The following is a 24,099-nucleotide window of genomic DNA, read 5'->3' as shown; positions in this document are numbered from 1 at the left end:
ATGAGGCTTCTCACATGTACACTCCTGCTCTTATGCGGAAAACATAGCTGATTGGATGATAAGGCTTGTCCATGTCAAGACCCCTAGAAGGACAGTGTGTAATCAACTGTACACATATAGAAGTATGGGAAGTGCTCAATGTTGCTTATATCTACCCCAGATTGGTGTCATGCAGCTATTTCTCATTTTACATTATCCATCCCTTCATTCACTTATTAAAAATGTTCCCAGCTATACACACACACACACACACACACACACACACACACACACACACACACACACACACACACACACACACACACACACACACACACACACACACACACACACAAAAGAATGGAGTTATAAAAACAGAATGTCGTTATCCAGACTGCAAGAATCAAATAATAATTAAAGTTGCAGTGTTTATAGCCATTTTTGAATGAATAAAAAAGTTTATATATAAAGAGATTTTAAGATGGGATTGTATTTTTGATAAATGCTATTTGCCTTGAAGAATGGATAAAAAAAATGTTTGATTCTATGTCAACAGCATACCTTGGGAAATGGAGCGCCAGGCTATTGAAAGCACAAAGCGATGACCCCGACTTCAGACCTGTTTCTTATAAAGGGCTCAGTCGGGGTGTTTGCTGCTGCGCCTCATTGTGCCCTGATCTTTAGTGAAGCCTGCAGCTTGGGTTACAGCTAAGGAGAGAGTGACAGTATTCTTCTAATGGGCCTTCAGCTTCATGTAGGCTCTATACTCATCCCTGGTCTCCTTCATTCACTCACACAGCACAGGCAGGACCTTCTATTCACCGAGGCTCCATTTAATAAAGGTGAAACCTAAGCCAGTCATGGTAGAGTCGTGTTGGATGACCATCTTGATCTGTGGGTGTATGTTCCTGTGTGGCTCAGTGAGACAGTCTTAATCTGTCCGATTATGGCTGCATAGTACTGACAGAATTTGTGAAACCTCAAAACCAACCCGTCACCGTGATAGCACGCTTTATGTTTACAACCAATTACCATGTCAAACACTTGGAGATATTTAATGTAGATGTATGCCATTCCTGCATATTTACATACCTTATCTTGAGCATCACACAACTCAGTATCAAATATCAATTTTATAACTCTTCTTTATTTTCTGTATCACTTATCAAATGTCTGATAATTAAGATATACCAAATCAAACACAAAAACAACACCAAGAAAAATTTCAACTGGAAACAAAAGCAGACTTGATACACAGTCCAAAAAAATTTGATCAGCTTTGTTTGGACCCGTTTGCTGTGTTGTGTGGCTGAAACTGATATAATCGGGACAAATGCATATCAACACGCCCAGACAGGACAACCAGAGTCACAAAGAGACAGGCGATTGTAAAGCACGACCACACGTACGACCATGAAAACTGTCTTTAAAAGATCTCATTGCACTCACTTGACTGTTTTCTATGGTTTTTGTGTGTGACAATGGTGGGAAAGTTTAATAAAAATGTCAGTGCATAGGAACATCGACACTACCAGCCATGACAGACATGGACCCTGCCGACTACTGAAATATGGCTGGCAGCACTTTAGTTTGGAAAACAAACAAGGTTGTTATAGACGTGCCAAATGAAACAATCTTTCATTACTTTCTTTTCAGCAACGTAAAGTCGAGGCTAAATTACAGCTACGGGTCTATGGAGGAAGTTAGTATTAATTGTGTTTAGCGTATTATTACCTTGGAAGGCGTACAAGCAGAGAGGTTTTACTGCCTGCTGGGAACTCAGTAGTCAGAACACTGTACAGTGATACCTCTACTTACAAATGTCTTTACTTACGAAATTTTCTACTTACGAAATTTCTCAGCAGGAAAATATTACCTCTACTTAGGAAAGAAATTTCGATTTACATAATGTAAAAACACAGTATCGGCTGATACTCGAATCTCCCACAGGTTCCTGAACGCAACATTCTCATAGCTGCTCTGCCATTGGCTATTACCTATTACGTATCTTCCTGGCATCCCATTGGCTAAGAGGGATGTCACTCCACCTCTGTGTGGAGCTAGATCGGTACTTTTGTAGTGTCTTCGGCATTTAACACTCGACCCGTGAGGTAGTCTGATAGTTTTGCACAAATATACCGGTAACTTTGTCAGTACGTATTCGCTATGGACCCCAAGAAAGTGACGGAGAAAAGAGGAAAAGACGAAAAAACGAGTTTTTTTGTCCGTACAAACAAAGCAAGAGATCATAGAAAAGCACAAAAAAGGGATGCGTTTGGTTGATCTCGCCAAAGAATATGGCCATAATGAATCTACAATCACCACGTTATTAAAACAAAAGGAAGTTTGAGGAGTTTAAGGCATTGTGTGGGTGGTTGGAGAAGTTCAGAAGGAGGACTGGAATTCACTCTGTTGTTCGGCATCGTGAGATAGGAGCGATGAACCAAAGAGGGCAAAAAACAATAGGGACAGCTGTTAAAAGGTAAATGACCTTCATTATTATTCTTTATTCTTTGTTTTTTACGTTATGCACAACCCTCATTTATTGTGTAATAATCTAAATTTGTGGGCTTGGAATGGATTAGGGCATTTGCATGGAAAACGCGTCTTTACTTACGTAATTTTCTACTTACGTAATTTCTTCCAGAACCAATTAATTTCGTAAGTAGAGGTACCGCTGCATATGCATGGACATTACCCAGAACACTGCATGAAAGGCTTAATCCTAAAGGAGATGCTGGGTTACGTTACTTCTTTCAGTGAGATCATGGATTGTCAGCACCTGAATGTCTGAGGCAGTGCTTTACAGTGAAAACACAGCATTGCTTACGTTGGATGACAGATCCCTACATCATCCATAAGGAGCTGCCTATCTTTTAAACTGCTTAGAAAGTAATGAGCATGTAGGTTAAAGTGGCATAATCAGAGTGTTGAAGGCTGAGGCTTCTGACACAGGAGTGACTTTACCTTTGATATTATCTATGAAAACAGTTTAGGCAGCACTAATCACATTAATTGCTTTAAACATGTTTAGTTTTCCTCCCTGGCAAAGCGTCAGATCAGGGTTAGCAGAGCTGGCAGCGTGGAGGGATGTGAGCCCCGTGTGACACCATCTCGCTCATGGTTGGGTGGGTGGGGGGCAGTAGCTCGGTAAACATTCGGGATGACAGCGGGGTCTTGACATGGCTGAAGGGTGTTAGAGCGGTTTGAAAGAGCGGACAGGCAGCTGATCACAACGGACAGATTATGGCCAATGCATTCAGGATAGCAGAGGTGTGGTGCACCTGAGGGCTTCATGGGAAATGATTCCTGACTGGCGGGGAGAAGAGCTAAAAGACAGCAGTGTGCGGCCCTCCTCACATACAGTGGGTCATTAGCCTGTAGCAGAATCTGCGTATGATGAAAACAAACCAGCCATTATGGAGGGATGTATTGCTACCGACGTGCACAGAAAGCTGACTGGTGTAAGAAACAAAACACAGAAAGAGGACAGAATCCCAGCAAGAAGACCCTTCTTCGCTTTGGAAAGAAATTGAAAACAGCCCATGCAGTTGAGGTCACAACCTGTAGAAGTCTTTTAAATAACCTACAGGTTTTTTGCTCTGAAAAATTGGACATTTCTGCACTTACAGAATCTCTTTTGGTGTTATTACAGAGATACGGAGACTAGAGACTCAGATTTAAGGTGGGAGGTGAAGAGGTTCTTCTTTATGGCAAAGAACTTGACAGAGTTCTTGCAGCCGAGGTCACAACCTACAGAAGCTGTGTTAGAAATATCCTCCAAGATTTTCACTCCTGACAGTTAAGCGTTTCTGTACAAGAATCTCCATCAGCTCTGACAAATCTCCCTGGCCCTTCACAGTAACGGCATATCAGGCCTCTGACTAATGATGATTAGATGGATTCAGCCGTCCAACTGCTTAGTGAAATAAAATTTACTATTTACTTGTTCAGAGGGGCCCCTACACTAGATGTCTCCACCCGATTTCCACTATGATTAGTTTAATACATCTGACTTTACAGCCGGGCCTGACGCTCATAACGGAAAACAAGCGGCAATGCTCAAAGAAGCTTGTGCAAGTTTTTAAGGATAAAAAAAACGATTTGAGGGCATGGGTTGGTTTATCACAAGGACGTCTTTTTTTCTGTCCTGACCAATGAGGAAAACCACCAACACTTCAAGATCTCTTTGCAGGGAAGACTGTGGAACAGCAGAGAGCCCTGGCTGTGGATGGGAGGAACATGTGCATTTAATCTGCCTGCTTCCAAATGCCCTGTGGCAACCACAGCAAAGAGCAGAAAAACGTAAATGGATGAAATTATATCCATATGATTCAACGAGACAGCTAAGGAGAGGCAGGTTTCTCATGCGCTTCGTCAGGATACAAAATTAAACACAGCTTTGCTAAAACATTCGCATTACATAGTTTACATATATCATTTCCACTGCGTAGCAGGACCCTTTTAGCAGCCAGTCTCAAAGTTGTGAGTGGACTTTTCTTTTTTTTTTTCATTTTCTTTAAGCAGGAGTCAAATGAATTCACACTCAGACTCATTGTTTTCTCATGAAACATCTGTTCTTCCCCATCTTTTGCACTTTGCTTAATTTTTGAGAAGCCTTGATTTATTAATGGTTAGATATGAGAAGACACAGCAAATGAGTAAACACGAGGGAGTGTTGTCCAGATGCGAAGGAACAAAAAGCTCAGCTGATAAATTGGTGGGAGGAAGTAGTCATGTAAATGACTGAAGAAATTGTTCTTAACAGCCATTGTGCACTCACGCCTGAATAGTTTGGGGGCCGGATTAAAAACTATGTGGATGGCACAACAGGAAGCATTGCTATGATGGATAAATGAGGCTGTACACCATAATGAGCTGGAGCAGCTGTTTTGTCCCTCTCACGGACTGTTTGCTGAAGATTGAGGAGGAAATGTAGCGGTGGAGCTGAGCCCCTATTCTTGCCACGGAGGCCTGGCTGAGTGCGAGCCTGACTTCACAACGAACTAGCGAGGCTTCATGGAAGCATTTAACCTGATTCTGAAGCTGTCATTCAAATGTATACCAGCTCTGCAGCCCTGCATCAGATTAGAGAGCTAAGATGTGATTTCCTCTTTAACCAGGCAGCCCAGGGTTTAGCGGTTCACCAGGTTAAGGAAAAAGGAAAACAAGGTCACATTCTCAAAGAGACTCAGCGGACTGACAGGGAAGACTTCTGATTTCTAGCTTGACTCCTCCATCGCTCCAGCACACTAATCTAAGCATGGGCGTCAAGAAGCAATTTTCACACATACATATTCAAGTGTGTGAACAATTGGAGCTGAACAGCTCTCTCAGGAACACACTCTGCTCCTAACAAACATCCGTATCATTGCTGCTCAGGGAGAGAAGACAGTATTTGGATGCGGCAGACCCAGAAACACAGCAGCAGATTGCACAACTACACTGTCAAGCGCTCTTCAGACATATAATTTAACAGATTATTGGCTTCATTTATCAGTTAAAAAATAGTATTTTGGCTTGCAAGCACACTTAGGGTCTCTTTACATCAATATTGCATAATGGTTGTTATTCAGACATGATGGAGTGTTTGGAGGATATTTGGCCACTGCTATGCGACAGGAGTGGAACAAGCGTTTTTCCGTTTTACTAGCTGTGCCTGAGAGGGATCCTCTTTAGCAATGCACTGCAAGGGGAAAAATGAAATAAATAAAGCTGTGGAAATAATTCTTAACAACTCTGCTGCTGTGAAAAAACAGTGTTATTGACACAATTTCCTGGTTTATATCATGGTGTTCTTATTTGATTTAGCATAGGAAATTTTATTTCTACTATAGTCTTGTTAAAAAAGCAAACATTGATTATTTTCCGCTCAATGTAACCATGTTTTTGCAACTCTTTCTTCAGTGTGATAATATTCATGTTGGAAGTGTTGAGGACATGTTTGCCATGGTAAGATTGCTGTCATAAGTTTGCAGTAACATAAAAAATGAGATCATCAGCTTTATTTTATAAATAAAACATCCAAGAGGAGATATTTGTGCTCTTTTGGAAAACAGACAAAAGGCTTCATTCTTGCAAGGCAGTAAGAAAGATTCGTTTGCAACTGTATGTATAATCCAGTGGTTATAATGGTTATGGTTGGAGTGTTTGGTTTATTGAGGAGACACTCAATCCTGCGACCTCTCATTTTGTGAAAGCCTTCTAAAAAAGTCACCCCACTTTATGTCCAGACAGTGTGTTATTCCCACTATGAATCCTAACCATTTATAATGGCTAGTTATAGTGGAACACAAACCTTCTAGTGCCACGGCCATTAGTAACCATCAAGCCATTAATTATGAACCCATTCACGAAATCTGAACCTGCCATGAAAAAGACAGACTGGGGTTACACAATGAAAATACTAAACATGATCTGTGTTCTGAGCCGGCGCCTGGACTGGTGTTACTGGCTGTCAATGCGGGATCCTGTGTGACGGGGCTGTGGGCTACGGCATCCTCTGACACTCGGCCTTCAATCTGTCCAGCATCTTTCACTCACACCTGCCTCGATTCTCACTCTCGCGTTCTCTCTTTTACGTCGTTCTGCCAGTGAGCTCCTGTTGCTCCGGCGCCACAATGAGGTGTTGTGTACCTCAACCCACTCCATAACTCAGCTGCAATTCAGGGGGACGATGGGAATGGATTCAGCAGCAGGCAATAATGGGAGGAACATTATGATCAATTGATCCAACTTTATTTGTTTTATGTTACTTTTTTATATTGTGTTATTTTAGTTATAGAATTCCTGTGATGACTGGCTTGTATCCTCAAATCCTCGTCTATTATTTTCCCTTCTGTCTAGCTTCTTCAAGTTTGTGTCAGCCTTAAATCTCTAACAAGGAAAGACTCTTTCTACTTTAACATACTCTGTCTACCTCTTTCGTGATTTTATTTGTCCTTCGGGGAAAATTGTCTAAAAAATGCATAACGTGTCATATTACTCACTCAAAAGACATGTCTTGATTGTGTTCTATTTTGGTCTATTGGGGCTAGTGGTACTGGAGGAATTGGCATCTTTGGACATAGACCTAAAAAAGAAAAATCTAGGCACATACATTGCCAGCAGCTGAATTCTAACAAGGTCAAAGTACTTTAATGCAATATTTCTAGGTAATTGTATTTCCTACTAAATACAATCACACGTCTTTACTAAATTCGCATTCAGTGATTTCAGACGATAAGGCAGTTGTAGGTTTCAGTGTTGCCCAACAGATTTCATGATTTCATGTGACACCCTAATATACATGGTGTTCTTCTATCTTAATAGTCAAGAAAAGAGCTGATACAGCTGTCTAAAGGCTCACATCTAAAACTGAACACACTAGGTGGCTCTAAGTCTGACATGATGACAATAAAACACTGAAAAAGTCACATTACTTAGCCAAGACAAACACCTAAACGCCAAGACCTCTGCAGAATTCAGACGGAAAACATGCCAACAGAATTAAACAATAGCTCAACATGGCATTGTGATCAACACCAACCCAGGGTTTAGGGGAAGAGAATGTGTTTATGCAACCCTCTGGAGACAGACCTGACCGCAAAGCCTTCTGGAGGAAAAAGCAGCTGCCCAAGATATGTGGTGCAACTGGGATGCCATGGTGCCCCGAGATTTGTTCTCTGGAGTATGCCAGCATACCAAGATTGTGTTCTTTGTGCTCTCTGCGGCTTTCGGACTGCAGTTTCCAGCAATGTGGATACGGCTGGTTGGAACATATCAGACTCCTCTAGACATTGGATGTGTCAAGTCGAGTCACAGCTCGGGCGTTTGCAGTCGACACATCACTATCCATTCACATCTCAATAAATCAATTCACCACATTTTAGTATATAGCTCTCAGTTCATATTCAATAATTCAGGCCACACTAACATGTCTGTGCCCGCTGGCATATAGGAAAATACATTTGCTTGAGTACAAAACCACTCCTCATTCCTGGGCAATTACGGCAGATTGGAGCGGCTCGCCATCTGCAAAAATCCTGAGGCTCGGCTATTCATTGGCATTCTCTTAAGTAAAGGTTTTCATATTCATGGAATATTTCCTTCAAAATTTTCATCAGACATATGTTTATGTTAGCTGTAATGCGAGTCTCAGCCTGGTCCTTACTCAATTAGCCCGTTAGAGCAGTCGCATTACTACACATTTTTCCAATATACAATATGTATTTCCTGTCTGTTCTTTAAATCATGCATGACTTGTAATGTAAATTTTTTTGACTCGATGCCTTTCAAAATGAAAGATATGCCAAGGATGCAGCTCAGCCTACACAAATGACAGCTGTTACTCGGCACAGTACGAACGATGGCTGTTAGAACGGAGACAAAACAAAAGGATATGTGCTGACTTAAAGGATTCTTACTTCTACTCAACCATTCGGGTTCTAAACCTCACATAAACTTTTTTTTTTACAATGATGTACAACTAATTCCAAAGCTGACCCAACTGGATGTGAAGCAGATGTTTTTAGAGGTGAATAATAAGCGAGTGGGCTTCTTTCTGGAGAAAATTAAAAGATGATTGGGTATGAATGACACTATGAAGTAAAGGTAAATACAAGTTTATATGTGAAAGTCTCAGTAGAGCTGGTTCTAGCGTGTCACACAATAATAGAATAAGAAAATTCTGTCTCATGTCCTTATATTTCCCTATGTTTTAGAACAAGTGTTGCCTCTTCAGTCCCATCTCTTGTTAATTACTGCTGATGTGAGTTTGGTAAAGGTTATATTGATGTCTGTGCGATTTCTTGAAATAATCCACACTTGAATTTTCTACTTTCCATTTGGATCTCTCTCCACTCTTTCACTCTGTGGTGGGCATTTGAAAACACGCTGAAGGTCTTGACAGTGTAAACACACACAACTGCTCTACACGGGCCTTGGAAAGCTTGGTCGACTTGCAACAAACACTCGAGCTGTGTGCGAAACGGCTCTGCTAATGCTTCAAAAATGCTCTTAACTCAAGTCCGCATTCAGTACATACCACATCACTTGTCATACACAATGCCCTGTGATGAATTCTGGGCAATAATGTCATTTTCTGGGATGACATCAGTGCGGCTGAATTGACTGTCTGGCACCGTTTCTTCCAGCCTTCACAAAGTTTCTCAAACATACAAATTAAGTCCGGCACACCAACCACAGAACGCAGCAGTGCATAATTTAAACTTGACACCTTAACATAAACACATCTTTCACTACATAATTTATCCATATTTCTCTGTGTTTATTTTGTACGGTAGCAATTCGGTTTCTTGTATTATATGTATATATGTATATATATACCCTCAATATATATATAGTAGAGAGAGTGCGGCACACACACTTTAAGCTGCAGGTCTTGCTTTGTACGCTGAGGTGTGGTGGGGTCTGCCTGGGCGGAGGTATACTGTCGTTCTGGAGTTGTGGTGTGGCAGACAGAAGTGGTCCCAGTGTGTATAAATGTTCCTCTTGTTTGCTTGGTTGGTGGGCGATGTGAAGGCAGCCAGGGGTGGATGTTCCTCTGGACTCGGTTGTATGCATTGCCATCTGACAAGTCAGCAAAAAACAAAAACAAACATCTGGATGCTCCCAGAGATTTACCTTAGCTCAACACATACACAGCACACACACACAACCAACTGACCAGTTTGGTGGGCATGTTTGCAGAGAGGCAACTGTGGCACAAATTGTAACTGGGTACAAAAAGAGCCCAGTGTGTGAATGTGAGGAGTGGGAGAAGACGGTATTCTCAAAGAAGAAAGGACGCATTATGTCTCTGTCTCCTTAAATGCCACAAACATATTTCAGCTATAATTATCTGTTTGACTTTTGCAAACAAATGGTTAAGTACGCCTCCACAATGCACACGATGCATGACGGTGGACAACCAGGGGAAACTCTAAAAGTCTGGAGGGTTTGATTCTAAGCAACAGCATCTTGAACATGATGGAGACCCTGGACACCCAAGCTTCACCTATCCTGATGTATTAGTAAACTGATCTGGCTCAGTAGAGAGGTTAAACTGATTATGTTTTTGGATGGGACGCAATTATGACACAATCTCTATGCAATGTATAATGAACTGCAGCCCTGGGTCTTCAGGTTTCCGATACCAGAGTGTGATTAAATGTTAAGGAAATGGGGAAACTCAAAATATTGCATTCCACACCAATTAAATTAGAGTGTCTCACATGTAGTAAATCCTGCAGGCTTTGATACCTGGTGGGGAGGTTGACAGCAAGGTAGCCACAACCAGTTGACCTTTTTGTAGCTTGAGCGCATTTTATTACCGTTGAGTATATTTTTTTTCAAGATACAGTCCACTGCTAACATTGTGCATGTCATCTCAAAATTGATTGTTAGAAAAGCACCCTGTTTGTGAAAAGCAGTAATCCCAAATGTTCTTGTATATTTGTTCATGTTAAAAACCCTTGGATAGATGAAGAATCCAAACAAAACTACTCAATCTTTTAAAAGCAAAGTCCAAAGAGATTCTTATTTACTTAGCTCTACCTGGCACAGTTTATTTAACGGCTCAGTAAGAAGCGAAATAAAAAATAAAAATAAAAACACATTAAGAAATTATTTTTTATTGGAATTTTGGCAGAAGATTTTCCCATTCAAGAAATTGTTAAACATTTAGATGTATAATAATAGTAAAAATAATTGTAATTGTAATAATAATAGTAATTGTAATAATTATTCCGCGGTGCACTGGCGTCAGGCCCGGTGTGTACCCTACCTCACGCCCCCAGTCGGCTGTGACAGGCTCTGGCACTCCTTGACCCATGACAGCAGACAAAGCGGGTATTTGACGGGGAATTGATGAATGATTATTAATAGTGCAAGTTAATTAAATAATCTAAACATGAAAAAACAAAGATGTGAATGACTTTTCATTTTATCAGTCGTACAACGAAAATATTCCGAAAACTTGTCAGCCCAAGAAAGAAATAAGGAAGTTTCCTTATTCTCTGTTACATCAGACAATCATTCAGAGCCAAACAGACAGACAGAAGGTGAATTGAAAATTGCACTTTTTAAATCATTGTCTGACAAACTGACATTTTATCACCTCAGTATCAATCAGAGCTACTGTATATCCCACTTTGTTAAACTTTTTCATTCACTTTTGTCTTTAAGGTAAATTATTCAATTGTAAGCATAAATACTTGCTAAAAATATTTTATTATATGTAATTATATTTAAATACAGAAAACAAAACATAAAAAAATAAGAACCTCATTTATGGCCAGTAAAATTAATAATTTAAAAAAATAAATAAATGTTTCTCAATACTTCAAAACTCTCCATATCATGTCATTATTTGACATACAATAAATGCATATCTGGCCAAGCAAAAACATCCAGAGGTGATCCTAATAATAATGCTTCTGCATATGCATTCAATGTTGGGTTTATAGCAGTGGTGCTGAATTCAGATCTATTGGAGAGAAAGAGGGAGAGAGGAAGAGGAGGAGGGGTGGAGGAGGTTGGGAGAATAGGGGGTGGGGGGTGGGGCAGAGTTGGGGAGAGAACTGGACCACATTACTGCAAAGAATTGACTGGGAAACGTTTCTTGCCCTGACAAGAAGTTGGCCTGGCCCACTCAACAAGACAAACAAAAAAGATCAATCAATCTAGCAGGACTTTCATTCGTGTGCCAAAACATCAGTCCCAGAGCTACTCTGCCAGCAGTTTCATCATACTAATATCACATCTGGACAGTGATGTGTTACTATTAGTGTGATGACTGGACTGCCGAGCAGCACAGCAGACCTGACAGAAAGAGTAAAACTACTGGATGGGATTATGGCTTTGTAGAAAGAGACCACTACACTACCTGGTGAACTCATTTGCCTTGAGAGTAACTGACAAAGTTAATTCTGAACATTATTAGGTGGGTAAGCTGAAGTCGGGGACCTACAGATAAAAGTCCTACAAGCTGACCTCCATCAGGTTCTTTCCTGGCCCTGATGAGGTCTCTACAGTGGCAGCTTGACAGACTTTAAAGAGCTCTGTTTCCGAAGCATTCAGCTGCTACTGACATGCTGAATCAATGCCCTTTCTCTCCTATTGGCTCTGATTACTTTAAATGAGACATATACAAAGCTCTCCCCTCCCACTACACCGGAGTGAAAGGAACCAGTTGGCCTCGCTGATCCAAAATACTTTGAATCGGTAATTCAGTTCCACGCATAACTGAGTTTCTCGGTTCAGGTTAGCGGTCCAAAGCATTGTAACTGCAACTAGAAGTTTCTCAATGTTGTCATTAACGTCGGAATTACATGCCCCTTTACAGAATGAAAAAAAATTGTAGCTCCTGAAAAGGGAAAAATTTGCAGAAAATAAGTGTGATGTGTATTTCTGTCTATGCTGTCTTTAGGATAATGAAAATGGTTTATATCTTGACTGCAGGTATTGGGTTTTGGGGTGCCAGTGGCTCAAAAACAGGCTCAGTTATCGTGGTTTTGAAATTGTCTAGACAGGCCAGGGTGCCAGGAGCTCATACGGGTACAAACACATTAATATCAACGTCACTCGCCACCTGCACCCAGAGCCCAGACAGCTCCAGTTTCAGGCAGCATTCAGAGGAAAACTTGGGTCATGTGCTGCACCTCAGTTTTAATTAGCTAATGGCACTCCCTGTTTCATCTCCTGCGTCTGAGCTGCTCACAAAAGACTCCATTTATCCCTGAAAACAAACGCCATCTTGGCTTTGGCCTATGCTCTATGTCTCAACATTTGCTGCCGAGGGATTTTGACACTCTCCTCCAAAAATCAGTCTAATAAATCTAAATATATATGTTTGTTGGTTTCACACCACTGAAAAAGAGGAAATTCCATGATCTTCACTATTTTTTTCCAGTGGGCCTCAACGTCCAACTTTCCTTCAACAAGTGGTTTGACTGAGTGGTTCTTTGAGTGGTGTTTGTCTGTACGTGCACACATGAGTATATGTTGGGCAGGGTCGCTTTCAGCAGTTAATACTAGCCGTGTTTCATCACTGTGGGATTAACGTGCAGGTTAGCGTCTCGTCCTTGGTCCTACTATAGGAGCGGGACTGAAGAGAACTCTATATCACATTATTGATCTCTGGGATAACAAATCAAGAACTTCAATCAGAAGGCACAAAATACTCAGGATGCCTTGCCATGGGTGCATTTTTTTAAATTAAGATAGAATTTATTTCATATTGTTCTTGTCAGTTTCCAAATTAAAATGAGATTTAAATAAAGAAAATGTCATGTCAGTAGATGGAAGAAGTTCACAAAAAACATCTTTTGAGTTATACTAAATATGAAATGTGATGGTCAAATGGATGGGTTGGGGATAAAAAGTTAAAACTGTAAATTGCCAAATAGATGTTGAATAATGAAAATGTTCCTTAATGCAAAGTACCATAAATTAACTCACTTTATACTAACTCAGCATGTCCTAAAAAATATGTGTTTTCATTCAGGTCCAAAAATAAGTGAAACTTAATATCAGATACAGTCTGTGTTAAAAAAAAAAAGTGTACATTTTCCGTGCTTTTGTTTGTTGTTCCGATCTTTTCAAATGATTCTTACTTTAGCGTTCATTTCGGTCTGTAGTGTAGCAGAGCCACTAAATCAACTTTCATGCCCTGAACCACTGATTGAATCCTTGATCCCACAACAACATAACCTCCTTTAATAACACTTAAAGCATGTGATTGTTTTGGATAGCACTAGAAAAATATGAATAAAAATTATGCCAAAGAAATCAAATAAAGCACAGGCTAGTGCTCCCGCCTGAAGTCACTCTGCTATATGAAAGCTCTGTCCTCTCCGCTCACAGAGCTTCAGTGGTTTAAGGAGGATATGTTCTGACCTTCATGGCTCGCAGAACAGTCTTCAGATGCTCAAATCTGTTGGCCTAGTCTCTGACAAAGACCAATATCAAAGTCTGGGGCCATGTCAGGGCTACTCTCACTGGATATATTTTTAATATTTATGTAGACACAGGAGAAAATGTAATAAACTAAAACAACAAGTGAATTAGGCATGAAACACAACAGGATATTGCAGAGAGATTATGTTGTTTCCTCTTTGCCGGTGTGTCCTTCAGTTTCAGAATGACTGCCCGACACAACAGCAGAGGCGCCGCCTCTAATTGTCAAGAAGAGGGAACCAAACTTATAGGATTTAGTAGAACTTTAGTAATACATTAAGTGATCCACAAGTACAAAAACACAATTTCTTAAAATATCTAGCAGGTACAAACTGTAATAGGGATTACACACACAGACACCCACAAGCACACACACAATAAAAAATATACAAGGTATACAGTATTCAGCATTTATATATTTTGAATCTCTGCTGGAATCAGGTGCTGGAAAGGTACTAAAAGAATTAACTCTGGATTTTCAGGAGCGTTTGATTGTAAACAGAACATCTCATCTTCTTCCTCTTTACAGATTGCTCAAATTCTTAAATGCCTTTGTCTATTGCATGAGTACAACACACACACAACAGGCATCGGAGCTTGTGGCCAAAAAGAGCATTAAATGAGACCAAAAAAAACAAAGAGTTTGGGATGACCTCAACTGAAAAAAATGAGCAGGCATGCGGATTAAAACGCAGGCAGTGACGCTAGGTTTCAAGCACTACAGTGTTTGAATCTGTAAAGACTATATGCAAACACAGTTACAAATACACACGGAGGGTGTGTTTGTTTTCTCTGGCCCTCCAGGTTTATCTGCTGAATTCCCACATCAACATCCATTCAATCCCTGCTGATTACATGTGTTTATTCAAGCTTGAAAATGTTTCACAGTTCTGTTTATGTTCGGCCGTAAAACCAACCCAACGTACTGTATGTGGAATCAATACTTCCTATTGTGAGAGTCCATGGAAACAACGTTCCAAATTTCATATTACTGATTGTGTGTGTGTGTGTGTGTGTGTGTGTGTGTGTGTGTGTGTGTGTGTGTGTGTGTGTGTAATGAGGGTGATACAGAGGTTAGGGTGTATCACAGTGTTTCAACGTGCCTCGTGTCCATAGACAGAGTCCAGTGGCTTGTTCACACCGAGACAAATTGTTCCAGCCCTCACACATGGAAAACGTCCCCGAAAAAACACAGAGACCCAAACACCTTCACATTCAGCACATATTTCATATATGTATATACATATAAACTGTATATACACACACATATATACATATATAATATACAGTATTGATATAATATCTGTATTACCTTTTCCCACACTCTTATCGACTGCTCAAAGCACTTTTGTCACGTAAGTCCGAGACTCATGGAAGAAAGCGCACTCCGAGATGCCGTCAGCCAATAGAATGCGCATACAGTATCACTTGACTGCCTCCCAAACATCCGCGATGAGGTGAAGTCGCGAGCGTTGATGCACGAATCTGCACTGTATATATGTGTGTGTGTGTGTGTGTGTGTGTGTGTGTGTGTGTGTGTGTGTGTGTGTGTGTGTGTGTGTGTGTGTGTGTGTGTGTGTGTGTTAACAAAACTTGACTTCAGTCATCAATGGACTAAATTAACTTCTATTACTAAACTTCCAAGAGCAGTGATGACAACGTGAAGGAAAAAAGACAAAGCAAGCCTTTAATATATCACAAATGCACGAAGCAGCAAATTACTTCCAAACTTTGTGTTCACACTGAGTCGAGGAAGTAGAAACACTAATACTCTGACGTGACACAAAGCAGGGACAGCAGCAGCACCGGAGTTTGTGTGTTTTTGGCTTCAATCAGTATTCAGCTCAGATGTGCACTAACAAGCCCCAGAATCCGTGGAATCAACACGAATTATTTCTCCAGCTGTGCAGAAAACTGCCATAAAATGCAGCATTCTATTAATGGACTCTCAATAGAGCTAATCTTACGACCACAGCTACTCAGAAAGAAGTAAGGACTGGCATTTTTTTTTTTTTTTTGTCTGTCAGGAAAAAAGGCAATTGAGATAAAACAGGTGCTGTAGCAATATTGTGGACTCTATAATTAGTATTTGGATGGTTTCCTAAATTTGAAGAAGACCACTTTTGACAGGGCCTTTGAGTGAAGCTGTGAATTAAGCAAAAAAGTTGCCGACCATCCCTCTGTGGCTCCTTCTCTAGACTACTACATTTCTCCTCATGTTTGGCTTGGATATGAAGCCAATTCACTTTATACTTGCGGGACAGCTAAACATTTAAAGCTCCCATTTAAAAGGATCAAGTGTAGGCATTGTTTGGTTATGTTAACCATATGTGTTGGCTTTTCAGGATCTGAATCCCCTCTCAAAAAACAGAGTGCTCATGAAAATAAACATGGCTTCGCCCTACACAAATTGTGGACTAATTGTGTATTTGGACTGAATCATTCTTAAGGTTGGAGGGCTTTTTCCATTTGCTAGGGGACGGTGGGGAGTGACAGCTTGACATTGATTAGTGTGTTGACTTGAGCAATTGGAGCCTTACCTGTAAAGAATACAACTACAAATCTATTTATACTGACAAGGTAGTACTGCTCTTACAGCAGCTCAAATCTTCAGTGGAAATTTTTTTTTGTTCCACTACAATATAGGAACTAAAATCATAACCGTTTTTCAAGCAAAACAAAATAAAAGTTTATGTTGAAAAGTAATCAGCAGTGAAGCAAGTCCAGTCTTGTTTTTGGACAAAAAGAACTTGTATCTTCCAGAGGGAAAAAAATCATCTTGAGGGACCATATTACTTTGAAAAATATGTGCTTGTGTTTAATTCAAACAAAAAGCCTTTTTTTTAACAGATGGTTGCAATTATGGGACAAACTAGACTCACATTAAACCAATAAATGCAACAGAATACTCAAAAAGAGGCCAAAACCTGTGTAAATAAGACAGCTGACCATGAGGGGATTTTCACCAATATTGATGCATCTATTATGTGTATTACTGGCCAGAGATGTCTGGGGTCTGGTCAGTAATCGGCAGATAATCTTACAGATTGTGATGACTCACCATACACTTGTTAGGTTTTTCTCCAGAGTGGACTCTCATGTGAATGAGCAGCTTGTAGCGCGCGTTGAAGGGCTTGTACCGTCGAATGCAGCCCGCCCAGAAACAGGTGAAGTCCTCACCTTTGCGCTGGTCGATGTGAACTTTCTCAATGTGCCTCACAAGCTCCTCCTGCTGCTCGTACGAAGCGCTGCAGTCGATCCAACGACACACCTGCTTATCGGCTGGCGTTCCTCCTCTGACTTCTTCCCGCTCTGGAGCTTTGTGAGACCCGGGAGGGCCTCCAGTGTTCGGTTTGAGCTCCAGGGAAGAGGTTGGTGCTGTGTGCTCAGTCTGGTGGTGGTGCAGCAGGCTCCCTGGACCGGGCCCGATATACTGGTGCAAGTGGTAGGGCGGAGGCATGCTAGAACAGGACGGATGTTGAGGGTGACGAAGGTGCCCGCTGCGACCACTCAAGTGATGATGATGGTGGTGATAGTGGTGCTGAAATAGTTCATCTTCGCTGGGAGAAAAGTCATCCAGGGGCTCCTGCTTCAGAGTAGCCCCTAGTCTTTGTCCCCCCTCCAGGAGACTCCCAGCTTCAGGGCCTTGGTGCAGCATTTCAGCCATCAGGCCCCCACTCATCAGTAGCCCCAAACCGTCCGAGCCTCCCCCTCCTCCCCCAGCTGCTCCTGCACCCCCACGCCCCTGAAGCATGGAGCCCTGATCCTCACACAGCCCCTGGCTGTGCTCCGGCTCCACCGATGACACCGAAGAGGTGGAGGAGGAGGAGGAGAGGGACAGCAGGCAGGCTGCACCTGAGGATAGCTGACAGCTCTCCTGTAGCGTGGCTTGTTGGGGGCTACCGCGGGGTGGGGGCCTCTGAGGGGCTTCCCTTGAGCAGGAGTTAGAGGGTGGGGATGTGGACGAGGAGGAGGAAGAGGAGGAGAAGCCGGCGCTGCTGGCGTGGCTGGGCGAAAGGTTAGCGCGGAACCCGTTGATGGAGGCGACCATAGACATCGAGGAGGAGGAGCAGATAACGGCTGTGATGTTGATCTCCTCGGAAATGGCGGCGGTGGCTGATGGGGAAACCGTGACGGCGTTGCTGCCCGCGGTGGCGGTGGATTGTGAGGCCAGGGATGGGCAGTGTCTCTTCAGACTGCTAGCACTGAGCAGCTGCGCTGAATGATGGGAGCTACTTGGGGACAAAGCCAGGGAGGAGGAGCCATCTTCATTATTAAACGACTGCAATGCGTCCCCTGACACAGCGCTACCTACACCGCTCATTGTGCAAACGACGCTACCGCCGTTGCTAACGTGCGGCGCTCCGACTAGCTCATCCCTTGCACCCCCCAAAACCTGGGCTGCACTGCAATTTGGAAACCTGTCCTCAGATGTGCTATGGACCATGGATCCTGTGTTGGAGATCTTGTAACCCATTGAGTTCTCCTGTTTGATTGGGTAAGGGACAGAGGGTTGAGCTCTGTTGCCGCAGCCGAGGCCGGACGAAGCCCCCGGCATGGTCCTCGGAAAGGCAGGGGAGGACCTGTGGGGAGAATAACACACAGAGAGGAATATAGGAGTGCTCCTGAGAGGAAAAGCAGCGATGAAAGAGTTTCGATTCCTGCGTACCCCACATCTTCAAGTCATTCTCACTCAGTTTACATCAAAATCACCAAATAAAACATTTCAACTACGTCTCTCATTTATTGTAAGGGACATGGGGAAGCATTTGATGGACCATGCTAAGGATTCAGTGCCATACGGTAGTATGCAGTAATGATGAAGAGTTGTTTCATAAATAAATGAAACAGGATCTTCTAGAAATGTCAGGAAATGAAAGGGCATTTTTGGCTAAGAATAGAGAGAAGGGTGGGATGGATTGCTACTGAGAGGCCACTGGCTGGTTTGTCCACCTGACAAGCTTTGAAGACACAAAGGGGTTAAACCCAACCCCAACATGGTGAGAAAAAGAAAGTCACCTGTTTTGGTAGCATAATTGCTGTCTATGAAGGGTCACCGTTTACAATACTGTGTATTATGGTGGGAATCTCTGCCCTGCTGAATGGAGAACCCAGGTCAGATTTCTCCCTGGTTTGCTGTGATCTTCTAAATAATCATTCCTGTCAGTTGGCTCATTATGGATTTTGTCCAAAGCTCCTGAGTGATGTGAGAGGAGCTCTCTTCTCTCCCCGCTATCTCATGAAGGAATAGTCTTTGTCTCTTGCATGCTGGGGGAAAAACAGAGCACACGCTAGCAAGGACTGAAGAGAGCCACTGGCAGACTGTCATCATTGTTAATAAAGACTTGACCTGGTCTCTCTTCTATTCAGAATGCCATTTCCTGTTTGGCTGTAGTGACAATATTGAGAGACAATATGGGAGAAATGCATGTCTGCGGACAAACTGTTTCAGTCGGATGACTGAAGAAAGAGGAGAAGAACAAGGGGGCGGGGGGAGATAACAGAACTTCCCAGGAAACTCTTTTAACTTGACCAACAGTAGTCAAAGGTTGCACAACAGAAGATTTGCATTAGTGTAAAATTAATGTTGCACTTTAGACCCCTTCAGTGTTATTTTATGAGAATGGAGAAAATTTTCCAGCTACATATGTGAGCATCTGACTCACAATAGCAAAGATAATGAAAAACACATTGCACCTACACAGATATAGTAATGCTATACCCAACAGGAACAGCTCGAATCTGTAACAGGAATAAAACTATAAACCATAACCATAAAACAGCAATGGCAGTAGCAGTTTACCTGGGGTCCTGGTGGGAGCCATCCTGCATGAGGAGATCGGTTGTAGGTCTGTCACAGTGGAGGCTCTGGGTATGAAGCCCCCCTAAATGACCTCCACCCAACAGTGGCAAGCTCTGCCCACATCGCATGAGGGTGCTCTCAGCTTCGCCCAGCTCTGAACTGACATCCTTCTCTGTACAGTAAGCAGCATTCACTGAAAGAAGAACAAGAGACACATCATTTAACTGGTTAAATTCTTGTGTGGATACTTATGTGTATTTAAGACAGCAGAGCAGTGACCCAGCATCACTCCAAAACCAAATATTGGCAAAGCAGATAGGATCAAGTGATCTGTCCTGGAAGATTAATCCATTTAGAGTGGGACCTGTGCCATCAATGACATGTTAAAATTAGATTAGAATATTCTCTTGAGGTGTAACTGTTGGCTGCAATAACAAGCATCTTACAGAAAGTTCTTTGGCAAAATCCAACTTGTGACTAGTAAAAATAATACAATTTACTGCCAAATTTTATTGCTGAAGTAATTGAGAAATTATATTCCAAATGATGATGCATACATTCTGGAAAATAAGATACAGTAACTCATGACAATATGTCAGGAAGGTTCCAGCTAGTAAAAGCGTGACTGCTAATTCTGTCTCTTCAAGTCCAGCATCAGTTGAGACGATGGTGATTGTCATTTAATTTTACATAAAAAATGTAATACCTATTTTGGGAAACTTTGCAGATAAAGTAAACGATTTAATCTAAATTGCCTTTCTTTACATTGTTGAAGATAAATTGCTTCGCATTCAAAAAGCTTGTCGAGTGATTTACGCTTTTACATCCAAGCACTTAAATGAATTTATTAGAAACTGTGTTTATAAATGATGCTTGAGGTGGCATCTTGTCCAATCAAATATATGTAGTATTTTTACTATATATACAGTATATACATATATACACACACACATATATATATACACACACATATATATATACACACACACATACACATATATATACACACACACATATATATATATACACATACACACACACACACATATATATATATATGCATTACTTTTGCATGGGTCACGGTCATAGTCAATGTTGGGCAAACAGCCCAACATTACTAGAGGACCTGAGGAACCTGGTTTCACTCAAAGCTGTTAACAGAAGACAAGATGTATTTCAGCCCTGGTCTGTTTTTAAGCAATAAAAATTGCTCTGTTTACTGGATCTTTTTATTTTATTCCTTTTTTAAACTTCATGTTGGCTGAGCGTGTACAACTGTTTCTGGATGAAAGTATTAAAGCCCAATGATGTGAAGTGTTTCCCAGCCTCAAGTCAGGAATAATTCAGTCACGATGGCCAGCAGCAGTGACATGAGTCAAGATGAAAATGACTAACATCATCAGAGATCGTTTAATTAGGCCTCGACTGTCCATATTCATGCACACAAAAACAAAAACAACTAAATTAAAACAAGTCCTTGGTGAACTGGCAGTTGGTCATTTAGGCCTTGACTGGATGCACATGTTCTCTCTCACATACATCCACACTGATGTATAGTCACCACCATGTAAACCCACAACAGGCAGTTCAGTAAGTGTAACCCTATGAGACAAGAAGCTTCCAACCACTGAAAAATAAAGAATGGATGTTTGCCTGGAAAAGTCTACCATGTAAATTGGTTACATAGAGACAGACGGAAGACAGAGAAGATCCCAGAACACTGATTTGTGTGTCTGCAAAGCGTTTTACTAAAACAGACTGATAATACAACCAATGTTTTCCAGCTTGATTTTCTCGGAAATATCAGTTGAAAGAGGCATCGCTGCCAAAATTATTGAATGGAAGCCGCGCTGAGCTTGGTTAGAATGACAAAACTCTACACCTGGTATTAGAGCTGGCTATTGAAACTGAATTTTGGCACCAATTTCTGGATTGCGTCTGTAGAATCCCTTCTGGAACCAAAAGCTGTGTGATTCATTGTACTACTTATTCTATGACCGAATGGTTCCAGATTAAAATAATAACGTTTACAGGTTTTGACAAATTTACCTTTAATTTCTATGGCTGCTTGAGTTCAGAATGAAAAAGAGTTTCTCAAAAAACATGTCTCAAATATGGTTATGATTAAAAAGCAGATATCAGATGGACCGATGGATGGATCGGATGATTCCAAATTCTATCTATTATTATTAGTAATACAGAGTTACGCATGAGTACCACATTGTTTAATTTGAGTAAAGAAGCTTCAGGCAGCAAGAACCCACTGCAGGAGCTTGAAACTAGCTCTGGAGCCACCATAGGAAACATCCTATAATAGCTTGGAATTCAATTGTGTGTCTTTTTTCTTGTCACATTACTCCATTTATGTTGTTTGTCATTTTGCTTCTGTGTTTATTACATGGGATGATCTTTGTGCTCATCACTAAACTAATGAAAAAGTTGTTGTGTGTGACATGATAAGAAGTTGCTGATGAAAACTGAAGATGCTGATGATCGTTTTTGAATATTTATTCATTCTCATACTTACCTCATTTTATCTAAGCATTTTAATGGTTTTTAACTTTATACTACAATTATTCCTTTAAATATTACTGTAAGTACTGTAAATGAGAACTTGACCTAAACTATCTCTTAATGAAATGATTATACATTAATTCCTCGTGCATTTGTGCATCAACACGCTCCACCTCATCGCGTATATTTAGTAGGTAGTCACGTGATACCGTACATGCATTCTGTTGGCTGACAGCATCCGGAAGTCCATTGCGTTCCGTGACTCTCGAAATGAAGCGCACCTCCGTGAGACACAACAGTGCTTTAAACAGTCGATAAGAATGTGGGAGAAAGTAAACCAGATAGGAGGTACTTTAATATCAGTCTGGGGAGAGTTCATAAACGTTTAAATTACTGTAAATAATAAAATAAATTCTTCATCTCTACATCGCGGAATTTCGTTTTTGAGGGTGGTTCCTGGAACGCATTAACCACATGTAACAAGCGATCACTGTATACGTTCATTCCAAATACATCTGCTTTCTACCATAGCGGTCTCTTTCTTTGAAAGGGCAGCTGAAGACTGTGACAGGAAACATGGGAGAGCGGGAGACATTCATCAAAGGTCCACAGTTGGAGGACGCTGCCTTCACACACGGGGTGTACTCCTGCTAACCTAAATCCCACACCTACCAAATCTACTTTCACATGCGTTCAACTTGTATCCTGTCATTTGCATTGCAATTTGTGGTAGAGCCATCAACAGGTGTGGAGACAGACTGTCACTGAAACTTTTCACATATAGTTTTAATTTACGGATTCAGATACAAACGTATTTCCAATAGGATAGAAAAAGTCCAGAAAAAATGTTGCAAGAGCTCAAGTGGACTCATATATCTCCATCCTAGAGACACCTCTTGAGCATCTCAAGGACATTATAGTCTGAGTGTTAAATGAGTGTTAAATGTCTTGATCCCGCCACTGAAGGCTGGAGCTGATTTAGAGCTTCGCTACATTAACAGAATCTGTCATGCTCGGGTTGGTGGAACAGGCTCCTCAACATATGGTGGCTTGGATGGGACCCAACAGTAAATTCCGTTTATATTGAATGTGCCATGGTAATTCAACGATGAACATTCATTGTGTGTTATAGCTTAGTTTGATCAGGAGGTGGAAGCCAGAGAAAGCATCTGGGACTGAGGTGAAACGCAAGACCATCCAGCAGCGGTGACAGGAGGGGAGAAGAAGAGGATGACAGACAGAGAGAGACAGACAGACAGAGAGGGGAAACTGAATTAAAACATAAATGTAAGTTTTTTAATACTTTAATATAAGAAATAATAATTTAAACTGACCTTTATCACCTCAGTATCAATCAGTTATATCCCACTACCTTACGCATTGAAGGCTTCCATTCCTATGTAGTTTATGGGTGATCTATGAGGCCAACAGCTGTATGTTCATTATATTTGATATATTCTTTTGTCAAGGCAGCGTAGTAGATATCACTGTTGTGTCACAGCATGTAGAACGATACCACCTGAGTTTGGATATTCTCCCCGTGTCTATGTGGGTTCTCTCAGAGTTCTCTGGCTTCCTCTCACCTCCAAAAACATGCAACTTAGGTGAACTGGACATTCTAAAGTTACCGTAGGCATGACTGTGAGTGAATATTTGTGTATGTGTGGCCCTGTGATAAACCGGTGACTTGTCCAGAGTGTACCTCACCTCTCAACCCACAGCTGGGACAGGCTCCAACGCGACCCGTGACCCAAATAAGATGATGACAATTTCTGAACATCTCATTTTCGAGAAGATGCATCAATGAATGAATATTCCTTGTTGTAAAGTTATCTCATGGAAAATAGCCCTCTGTGTAACCCACT

General features: G+C 41.4%; 1 protein-coding gene across 1 annotated transcript in view; it reads right to left on the bottom strand.

Moving 5' to 3' along the window:
• The window catches only part of LOC137598486 (zinc finger protein GLIS1), a 71,844-nt gene that overhangs the window by 23,197 nt on the left and 24,548 nt on the right, over positions 1 to 24,099 (bottom strand). Inside the window, exons 3-4 of the mRNA XM_068318694.1 lie at positions 19,721 to 19,913; positions 16,979 to 18,500 (exon numbers count right to left, since the gene is read on the bottom strand). Of these exons, the coding sequence (XP_068174795.1) occupies positions 16,979 to 18,500; positions 19,721 to 19,913 (1,715 nt within the window). The remainder of the gene's footprint in view (positions 1 to 16,978; positions 18,501 to 19,720; positions 19,914 to 24,099) is intronic.

The sequence above is a fragment of the Antennarius striatus genome, chromosome 7 (assembly GCF_040054535.1).
Source record: "Antennarius striatus isolate MH-2024 chromosome 7, ASM4005453v1, whole genome shotgun sequence".
NCBI lineage: Eukaryota > Metazoa > Chordata > Actinopteri > Lophiiformes > Antennariidae > Antennarius > Antennarius striatus.
The sequence above is the reverse complement of the archived record's forward strand: the minus strand, read 5'-3'. Positions and strand labels throughout refer to the sequence as shown.